The sequence below is a fragment of the Chlamydotis macqueenii genome, chromosome 22, assembly GCF_036417535.1.
Source record: "Chlamydotis macqueenii isolate bChlMac1 chromosome 22, bChlMac1.mat, whole genome shotgun sequence".
NCBI lineage: Eukaryota > Metazoa > Chordata > Aves > Otidiformes > Otididae > Chlamydotis > Chlamydotis macqueenii.
This window is the reverse complement of record NC_141577.1, coordinates 4852316-4862020: the sequence shown is the minus strand read 5'-3', so window position 1 is coordinate 4862020 and position 9705 is coordinate 4852316. Positions and strand designations below refer to the sequence as shown.

The 9705-nt window shown below is 66.9% G+C and overlaps 3 protein-coding genes across 5 annotated transcripts; 2 read left to right on the top strand and 1 right to left on the bottom strand.

The window, feature by feature from the left end:
- The first annotated feature begins 1214 nt into the window (after window positions 1–1214).
- On the top strand, window positions 1215–4825 carry FAM110D (family with sequence similarity 110 member D). 3 transcript variants are annotated; one of them, XM_086765238.1, is made up of 3 exons: window positions 1215–1925; window positions 2081–2167; window positions 3154–4825. In XM_086765238.1, exon 3 carries the CDS (start codon window positions 3277–3279, stop codon window positions 4312–4314), a length of 1038 nt encoding a protein of 345 aa, XP_086621364.1. In that variant the 5' UTR covers window positions 1215–1925; window positions 2081–2167; window positions 3154–3276; the 3' UTR covers window positions 4315–4825. The 3 variants fall into 3 exon arrangements, with proteins under 3 accessions (XP_086621364.1, XP_086621362.1, XP_086621363.1); XM_086765236.1 differs by lacking the exon at window positions 2081–2167 and having other exon boundaries at window positions 1216–1925; XM_086765237.1 differs by lacking the exon at window positions 1215–1925 and having other exon boundaries at window positions 2037–2167.
- A 23-nt stretch (window positions 4826–4848) lies between these two features.
- C22H1orf232 (chromosome 22 C1orf232 homolog) lies at window positions 4849–6197 on the bottom strand. Its single transcript, XM_086765235.1, has 4 exons — window positions 5956–6197; window positions 5785–5871; window positions 5603–5700; window positions 4849–5399 (listed from the first exon to the last, which is right to left on the bottom strand). The coding sequence occupies exons 1-4, from the start codon at window positions 6040–6042 to the stop codon at window positions 5141–5143; spliced, it is 531 nt and encodes a 176-aa protein (XP_086621361.1). The 5' UTR covers window positions 6043–6197; the 3' UTR covers window positions 4849–5140.
- A 548-nt stretch (window positions 6198–6745) lies between these two features.
- On the top strand, window positions 6746–8280 carry ZNF593 (zinc finger protein 593). Its single transcript, XM_086765071.1, has 3 exons — window positions 6746–6961; window positions 7562–7624; window positions 7810–8280. The coding sequence occupies exons 1-3, from the start codon at window positions 6765–6767 to the stop codon at window positions 7949–7951; spliced, it is 402 nt and encodes a 133-aa protein (XP_086621197.1). The 5' UTR covers window positions 6746–6764; the 3' UTR covers window positions 7952–8280.
- The last annotated feature ends 1425 nt before the right edge of the window (window positions 8281–9705 follow it).

Sequence of the window (9705 nt, the reverse complement as noted above, 5' to 3'; positions counted from 1 at the left end):
GACTTGCTCAGAATTTCTCTCCCACCATCCCAGTTTCCATACCCGGCCCCAGCAGTGGCTGGGTTTTGCCCGGGGTTGCTTTGCTCACCTGGCACCGTGCTTGTTTTCCCAGTGAGCTGGGAGGGGAGGGAAGCAGAGCCCCATGGAGGAGCAGAGAGCGCCTTGTCAGAGCTCTCCGTAACATTAAATAAAAGCAAGGGACTTTGAGCATCCATGTGATGAAGAAAAGCCACCTGGTGCATTCACAAGGGGCTGATTAGTTGGGCAAATCCCTTCCCAGAAGCTGAAGTGACAAAACCCCCATCACCTCCCCAGGGGAAGCAGGAGCTGCCCGGGATGCTGATGCTGGGAAGGGCTCCTCACGCCGTCCCGAAGGGAATCAGCCGTGTCCAAACATAACAGTTCAACAGTAAGTGCCTGGCGGGTGCTCCGAGGAGGAGCCGGAAAGGAGGATAGCCGCTCCGTCTGCCTCGCTCCGGGGCAGGAGCATCCCCCGGGAACACCTCGCACCAGCGGAGAAGGGTGAATCAAAGGCTGCTCTTACTCACTTGTGGCTTTACCAGAACGGCTGCAGGGATTACAGCTTGGAAAATAAAACCTGTCCTAATAAACAGTGTTTCACGTTGCCTGGAGTTAAAAATAAGATTGTGCCGTCTGCTCCTCTCCCACATGGGAACAGAGGTGTCCCCTTCCTGGGGACAGATCACTGGGCTGCCACGGGTTTCTCCGTCACTCACCTTAATCCTTTTCCCCATCTTCCTCTAGAGATGCTCAGGTTTGCTCTGGCGTGGCCCCATCCTGCGCACAGAGCTTGAGCACTGCTGGGACAGCTGCCTGTGTTGCTCCTCTCCAGGTTTATTGGAAGAGAACAGTTGGTTTGTCCCTTCCTTGCTTTCACTGGGATTTTTTTCCAGTGCTGGCAGAGCTCAAACAAGCCCTGGCTGCTCTCATCCTGCTCAGCCTCCATTTTAACCTATGTTTTCGTCAACCCGGGACTCCTGGCCCTGACCCCATCCTGGCACTGGTGCCGTCGCGCAGGGAGGTGCTGGACACCGACCCAGCCCCGGTTCCCGGCAGAGGCTCCCCACCAGCAGCACCGCAGGAAGGAACTGGGGTGGGGGCTGGCGGTGCTCGGTCCCATCTCGTCCAGGGACAGAGCGCCCTGGCCTGCGGGTCCCGGGCCAAATGCCACGGCTTTGTCCCTGCTGGAGCCTCCTGGTCCCCCAAGTCCCTGCAAGCGGGTTGGGCTGGGCTGGACCCCAGCTCTGCATCCGTACTGGCTGGGGGATGGATGGATGGAGGGAGCTGATGGGTCTCTAGGAAGCACTGGGGGCTTTTTCAGCTCTGCTCCAAGGGGCTGGGAGCCAAATTTAGGGTGCAGCACGTCTTTCCCCCACCCAGCAGCTGTGGTGGCATCTTTGCAGCCCCCCAGGCCGGTGCTGGGGATGGAGGGGGGCTGGGGGCTGCCCCCCTGGGAGTGCTGAGCCTTCCGGTCGGGGACAGGACAGTGGTAAAAATAACCGCTGGGCCAGCTCCAGCCCATTGTGGCTTCCTGCGATTTACAGCCCTTCCCGGGAGGAAGAGGAGGCAGGATCTGGCCTGGCTCGAGGCTGGCTTTGACCCTTTCACCACCAGCAGAGAAGGTGCCAGAAGGAGCCTTCCTCCCTCCTTCTCCCTCGCCATGCTCGGGATCCTGGGCAAGGGGATCACGGTGAGCTCCTGCTCCTGAGTGGCACCGAGCACCTCGGGCTGGACGGAGGAGAAGCTGTTGGAGTGGACGTGGTTTCCCTGTCCCGTTCCCAATATCCCCGTGTGCACAGAGGGACTCAGTCCTGCCTGGGACGGGGCAGAGATCTCTGCTGCGGATCCCGACATCCTGACCAGGCTTCCGTAAGGAGGAGGAGGGAGAAGGAGAGCTGGCAGAGGTGAGCTGGAGCTGCAGGAGAGTTAATGCTGGTGGGGCAGGGGGAGGGCAGGAGGTCATGCTGACAGGGTGGGCGCAGGACAGGCTCCTGCTGATGGTGCTGGCATGGCAGGGGTTAACAGGATGGCTCTTCCTCTTCCTCACCATCTATATGAGGCTCCTGTGAGCTCTGGGCTCAGTTTGCTGCCGGCAGCCAGAGGGGCAGGAGCTGGGTGAGTTTGGAGCATCCCTGCGTGGGCTCAGGTGAGTGGGAGCAGCTGGGCACGGAGCCTGGCAGCTGGGCTGGGCAGCGCGCGGTCGCATGCTGGGCACGCTGGGGTGAAGCCAGTGGGTGACAGGACCGCGTGCTGGGGGCACCTTCCCTTGAGCAGCTGCCGAGCGGCGCCCAGCGCCAGGGGAGGCTGGGGAGCTCGTCCCTTGGGAGCACAGGAGCAGACAAACTGCGCGCCTCAGTTTCCCCGTCTGTACGCGGGGGGCGGATGCGGTGTTGCAGCCCACGGGCAGAGCGTGGAGGTGCGTGGGCAGGTGGTTCCTGGGCTGTTGGCCTGTGCCGGGCTGGGTCAGCTGCTGGCTGTGGGGCAGCTCTCCATGGCCGTTCGGGCCTCTTCAGCTCAGCGAAACCATCTGCTTTGTGCATTTACAGCCCCCCCACTCAGGCTCCCCGGCACCCACCTCCACCGCTGGATTCGTGTCCCCGCACGGATGCTCGGGTACCGCTGAGCGAGACCTATCGCACCCCAGGGCCGGTAAAAGCCCCTTGGCTCCACGACCCCCACGCGCTGAGCAGGAGAGGTGCCTGCCAGCTCAGCCTGGCTGCGGGGAGCACGGCACAGAGCCCCCAAAACATCCCCCAGCCCCTGCCCCACTTGGGCCCGGCCGGGGCAGCTCGCCAGCTCTCCTGCGCGCGGGGCCTGCGCTGGCTTTGTTCTGCTGTCCCTGCGCTCGGAAAGATAAGGCGGCCGGCTCCGGTATTTTTTCCTGTTGGAAGTCGCTCCTGGGATGCGGGTGAAGCCGGCGGATGCTCGGCGCTTCTGTCTTCCTGCCCGTGGATTGTTCCCGCCCGTGGAATGTTCCTGCCTGCCCTTGGCGAAGGGCAGGGCTGCCCTGCCCTGCGCGGGGTCGAGGGACCCCCCCTGGCTCCGCATCGCCCCCCGGCTCCGCTTCAACCCCCATCATCCTGCAGATGCTGCATCCTTGGTGCTGACCCCAGCTCTCCTCTCTCCACCCAGGGCCGAATCCAGAAGAGGAGTGAAGCTTCGGGAGCCTCCTCAGCCGCAGCACCGGACCCTCCCCCGGCAGCCGCCCAGGAGGGAGCAGAGGGACCAAGGGTGCAGTTTTGGGGCTGAGGGGTGATGGTGCCCCTGGGCAGCCCCCCTCTCGCCGTCTGCGCCTCCAGCAACCTGCGCCTCGTGGCCCCCGGCCGCGGCTCCCCCCTGGCCTGGCTGAACCGGGGCCCCGAGTGCCAGCGGGAGCCGGGGGGCGGCGGGGGTCGAACGCCCAGCGCCGTGGAGCGGCTGGAGGCCGACAAGGCCAAATACGTCAAATCCCAGCAGGTCATCAACAGCCGGCAGGAACCGGCGCTGCGGGGCTGCTCACCCCGGCTCTCCCCTCGTGGCTGGCATCTCCTCGCTCGCCAGCAGTGTAATGAGTTGTGTCAGGGCTCGGAGCTGAGCCGGGAGGGTCCCAGGAAGCTGCCGTGTCCCCAGTCCCCTGTGTCCCGCCGAGCCGGTGGCAGGCGCCTGCTGAGACCTGACTCGCTTATCATCTACCGGCAGAAACGGGACTGCCCGGCGGGGGACAAGGAGAACGCCAAGAGCGCTGGGCTGGTGCGACGCCTTTTCCAAGGACCCCTCAGAGACAAATCCCCCAGCTCCCCCCCCACCAGGGGGCTGGGCGAAGGGTCACCAGCCCCCCAGAGCCCCGAGACCCCCATGCTGTGGGCGCCCAGCGAGAAGGAGGAGGCGATGACGCCAGGTGCGAGCAGTGGTGGTGGCAGCGGTGGCATCTTCCCACTGCCCGGCAGCCCCATGGCGCAGCCCCCCCAGCCCCCTAGCAAGCAGGCACTGGCTCTGCGCGTCTCCCTGCCACTCTCGGAGAAGGAACGGTTCTTCAACTACTGCGGCCTGGACCGGGCACTGGTGGAGCTGCTGGGGCGGGAGCGGTTTGGGCCGGCGGGCTGGGATAACGCCTCGGCTCGACACCCCGGCTCCTGCGATTCGGAGCCCGAGCAGGCCTCGGAGGGCAGCGAGGGGGACGCGGGGCAGGGTGAGGAGGAGCCGGACGCCCGGCTGGGCTCCACCGTCTCGGTGGTGGAGCGCAACGCCCGCGTCATCAAGTGGCTCTATGGCTGCCAGAGAGCCTGGGCGGCTGCCAAGGAGTCCACCGTCTGAGCGGAGGCAGCCCGGCTGGGGACGAGGACGTCCGTGTGGGTCCTCTTGGCAGGACGCGGCCCCTCGGCCTCGCTGGAGGTGGCCATGGACCGGTGACGTCGTGGGTCCCTGCGCTATGGGGCTGCTGCTGGCCGGGAGGGCCACCAGGTCTACCCCTCTCCAGAGCCACCAGGTCTACCCTGCACCCACGGCTGAGCACCGTGGGGGCACCCGAGGGGCAGGCGGGGAGGGGGCTCCCCCGGCAATTCCCTCCCTGGCCTTGGGGTGCACCAGGCCACTGTCCTTCCCCTGCCACCCTTCTTCTCCATCCTCCCCGTCTCCAGCCCGGGGTGGTGGGATGGGGCTGCAGCCCCCTCGGCCGCTCACGTCTTGCACCGGCTGCGGGCTGGGGGGGGGTGGGCCGAGCCCAAGCCCCCCGCCACGGGCAGTGCCCACCCCTCAGCCCCCTCCTCCCTGGAAAAGGGGCTGCCAGGGCCAGAGCAGTGCTCAATAAACCTGTTGTGGGGTTTTTTTTTATTTGTTTGTTTGTTTGTTTTTCTAGCCTGGCAGCGTGTGTGGTTTGTGCAGGCAGAGCCCAGGCTGGGCGCGAGGGGGATGGTTTGGGGCTGGCGGTGGCAGCTCTGTGCGATGGGGCTACTGGGGGCAGGGGGTTCGAGGGCCAAGAAAGCACCAGGCAGGGCTCGGGGAAAAGGGGCACCTCGAGGTCTTTAGTGCAGACACATCGCCGAAACCCACCACACAGCCCTCGGGCGCGGGCAGGGGGCTGCCCACCCGCAGCGGGGGGTGTCGCTTGAGCCTCTGGAGAGCCCGGCGGGTGCCTCCTCTTCTAGTTACCCTTGGGTGCATTTTTATTCCGGATTTCGGCCAGTTTGCCGGCCAGGAAGCCCCAGTGGAAGGCCCCTTCTTCCGGCTCCCGCAGGTCACCGCCGTCGTTACCTGGCGGCTCCCCAGGGCTCTCGCCGGGTTCCGGGGAGGGCACCTCCTTGTCCGGCCCCGACGCCTGCTGCCACTTGGTAGCAAAGAGATCCCAAAAACCGGGCGCCTTCTCGGAGGGGGGCGGCTCAGGCGGCGAGGCAGCCAGCGGGCTGGGGAGAGAGCGGGGATGGGGACGTCGGCGTGGGACCTTTCTTGACACCCAAGCTCCCTGATGTCCCCCTCCTGTGTCAGCTGTCCCCTCGCTGCCCCCAGCCCCATGGGTGCAGGTGGTGGGCCAGGGGGATGCAGGGGCTCGGATGGATCCAGGATCTGATGTTCCCCCCCGCACCGCCTCCCTCAAATTACGACTTACTGGTCTGCGCAGGGCTCCGGGCTGAGCAGCTGGTGCTCGTCCTCACGGGCGAAGAGGGATGACAGCGTCCGCCAGCCCCGGGCACCCACCCCCTGCACCTGCGGGGGAGGCAGCAGCGGGGTCACCAGGGACCTCCAGGTCCCAGCAGGCCCCCCCCACCAGCCCCCCCGCCCCCTCCTCACCTTCCTTGCTAGCTGGGACATGGGGCTGGGTCCCTCCTCCGTCAGTGTGGGGGGCTCGGCCGTCTCCATCAGCTCGGGGGGGTCTGCCTGCAACGAAGCCTCCACGTGAGGGCAGGGGGAGGTCACCCCGCTTCGGCGGTCCCAAGGTGATGACCCCCCCACACAACATACCTCGTCCTGCAGCGCCCCATCCGCCCTTGCCCCCCCCAGAGTCTGCAGCACTTTAGCCTTGTAGAGCCGCCAGAAGCCCTGGGTCATGGTGAGGGGCTCAACGGGGCCAGGAGCTGGGTGCCGCGGGGAGCGGGAGGGGTGCGGGGCTGGGCCCCCCCCGTGCCGCCCCAGCGATCCGGTGGCTTCATAAAAGTTTCAGGGGCCACTTCCAATGCACAAAGGGGAACCTGAGCCTGGCCTGAACCGGGGGCAGCATAGGGGCAGCTGCTCTGGTCACCCCCAACCCCCTCCCTCCACCCCCCTGCCTCAGCCCCCCAGTGCCCCTCACCCACAGGGGACGCCCAGGGCTGGGGCTGCCCCAAGCCCACAGCGCGAAGGAAGCGCCGGGGCTCAGCGCTGCCCTCGCCATGGCTCTCCATCTATAATTGATCACCCAGGGTGAAGGAAACACGATCGGTGCCGGGACACGGTGCGCTGAGCCCTGCCCAACTCATCGCAGCAGTGACCGGGGCAGGTCCCCGAGGCCAGGCCCTGTGCCCCCCCCGCGGGGACAGCTGGGGACAGCCTGCGGACGGCCGCTACCGGCTGCTGGGGTCGCACCTGCGACCCCCCCCCCCCCGCCCCGGGGCCGCGCACGGCCGTGGGGCAGAGCTATGGGGCCGCGACGGGGGCGTGGCCTGCCGCCGAGTGGGCGTGGCCTGCCGCCGAGTGGGCGTGGTCTCTGTCTCGCGGGCGGGGCAGAACGGGGCGGGGTGGGGCCTGTAGTCAGTTGCGCCTGCGCAGTAGCGCGGTGCCGGCGTGCGTCCGCCATGTCGCCGCGGAACGGCCGCCGCACCGGCGCCCACCGGGCGCACTCGCTGGCTCGGCAGCTGAAGACGAAGCGGCGCCGCCGCGACCTGGACGAGATCCACGGGGACCTGCGGCCCGAGAACGCCGCTCGGCTGCTGCGGCAGGAGCCCGACCCCGACATGCCGGGCTGCGCGCAGTTCTACTGCCTGCACTGCGCGTGCGTGGGCCGCGCCACGAGTGGGAGGGGGGGTCCCGGTCGCGGAGGGGGCTGGGAAGGGACGGCTCGAACCCTTGGCAGGGGTGGGGGGGCTTGTCCTGGTCCTGGGGGGGGGGGTCCTTGGCTCCTGGAGGGGAGCTGGTCCTGGCGGGGGTGGGCTCTGACCCCGCGTGGGGGGAGCTTGTCCTGGTCTGGGGGGGGGGGGGCTGGCCCTTGGAAGGGGGTTGTCCTGGTCCTGAGGGGGTCTTTGGCTCCTGAGAGGGGGGCTCTGATCCCTGGTGGGGGGAGCTTGTCCTGGTCTGGGGGGTGCCGGCCCTTGGAAGGGGGTGCTCTGATCCCTGGTGGGGGGAGCTTGTCCTGGTCTGGGGGGTGCCGGCCCTTGGAAGGGGGTGCTCTGATCCCTGGTGGGGGGAGCTTGTCCTGGTCTCGCGGGGGGGACCCTGGCCCATGGGGGAAGCTTGTACTGCTCTGAGAGTGGGGCCCCTGGCCCGTGGGGGGCTGGCTCCAGGAGTGTGGGGGGACCGTGGCCCCTCAGTAGGGCTCTCCCCAGTCCTGCTCCAGTCTCAGGATCCCCTGACCCCCGGCTCTTATCCCCCCCAGGCGCTACTTCGTGGACATGACGAGCATGAAGGAGCACTTCAGGTCCAAGGTGCACAAGAAGAGGTAAGCAGGGGGCCCGAGCGGGGCCCCGAGCCACCCCGTGGGCCCGTGCCCTGCCCCAGAGCGGGCTGCAGCCCCCTGCCCCCACTTCTTCGGGATGAGGCGGGTGGTGGTGTCAGTTCGGGGCTGGTCTTGTTTTGACGAGCTGGGGTAGAAGCCTTCAGCCCCGTCCTCTGCTGTCCCCGCAGGCTGAAGCAGCTGCGGGAGGCCCCGTACACGCAGGAGGAGGCCGAGCGCGCCGCCGGGATGGGCTCCTACGTCCCCCCGAAAAAGGTGGAAGTGCAGACCCAGCCGCTCGAGGAAGTCACCGAGATGGAGGCCTCCAGCTGAGCGTGGACTGAGGGGCTGCGTGGCTCCGTGAGGGCGTCTTTGTCCTCAGCTTTGTGACAAAAACATGCCTCGGCGCAGCCCGCCAGCAAGCGAACGCACTGCTCCTCCTGCCAGCCCGTGCCAGAGCACTAACGAGGAGAAGGAGCCAGCGAGACCCCGGGTGCCCTCGCTGCCTGTCCCCCTTTTCAGAGAAGGGGGAAACCGTTTGTTCCCGAAGCGCTGGCGCAGCTGTACACTGGTCTCTGCGCTTTTTGGAGCGATTTTAGGCCTCTCTCCTCGGGTCAGAGGTTGACCCCAGTGACTCACCCATTAAAAAATGTCAGCCAACAGCGTTGGGAGCTCTCTGCGAGCGTGACCCACCCTCCCAGCGGGAGGACGGCAGCCGCTCCTCGGGGCGGGGGGCGACCTCTCGGCGTTGTGCTCTTCCCGATCGCGCAAAGGGAAAAAATATTGCCAGCGTCCGTGCTGGCCCGGGGGAACAGCCTTGTCCCGGTGCTCCTGCCCCGGCGGGGTGGCACAGTTCCCTCTGCTTTGCCCTCCTGGCAGGGGATTCCCAGCCTACTGGTAGCAGATTTGGGTATGTTTTTGGGGGGGGGGAGGGAATATGTGCTTGAGTGGACTGCATCAGGCACTCGGGTCTATAGCGATGAGGTGCTGGCCCTGCCCGTTTGGGCCTCCAGAGGGTAGTGCTGGCGTCCCCATGGCAGGGACGCTTTTAGGCTGCTGTCCCCTAAAACCGAACACCTGCAAGTGATTTCATCGGCTGCGGCCGCGTGCGCGGCGCGATTGGTCTCGTGTCCACCAGCCTGATGCTGCTGCGGTCCCGCCGGTGACCTGGGCTGGCTTTCGGGGGGGGATTTTGTGTGACAGTGCCACCGCCTGCTGCTGCAAATTCCTGCAGAGTGGCTCCTGCCGATCCCTCAGGCCGGAGGTTCATCCCTCCTGCTGAGCCGGGGATGGGACGCAGGGCTGGAGCGGCGGAAAGGCAGCGCGACACGCGGCGGTGCTCGACAGGAAAGGGTTTATTTCCATGCAGCTGCCCGGATTTGTGTGGTTCCCCCCCCAGCCCAGCACCGGGGAGATGGAGGCAGCTAAATCTAGCTGGTAGCATCTCGCTGGGGGCAGCTCCGTGCTGCGGCTCTGCGTGGAGCCGGTGGGTTCAGGGGAAGGTTGCGGACCCCATTCCAGCGGGATGCGCCTGCCTGGGGGACGCGTCGCCAATCCCGTGGACCCATCTCCCCCTCCCCGTTTTGGAGAAGCGGGTCTGGTCCCGGCCGTCCCCGCCGCGTTACCTAATGGCGCTCGGCGCTGACCTCCTTTTCGTGGGGCCAGGCTGGCTGCGGCCCCAGCGTGGTGCGTGCGAGGGGCCCCCCAGAGCCCTCTGCTTAGGGGGGGAGATGGAGATGGACGTGGCACCAGGCTCTACCATCCGTCTGTCCGTCCGTTCTGCCTCTGGTCTTGTTTTGTCTGGATCCTGGTGTCCTACAGGGGTTCGGCCGGCAGCTCTGGAGCCAGGAGGTGGATTCGCCGTTTTCCATCCCAGTTGATGAACCGGCTCCCAAAAGCAGGGACAGAGGGACAGAGGCGTGTGTTCCCCCCTGGCCCTGGAGCATCGCACCGCCCAGGCGTGGAGGGAAGGGCTGGATGTGGCGCAGATCGGCTGGAAAGGATTCGCATCCGGCAGCTCTGCTCAGGCGGGGGCCAGCGGGAAAAGGGGGAGCCCCGGGACCCCCCTGGGACTGTTCTGTGACCCC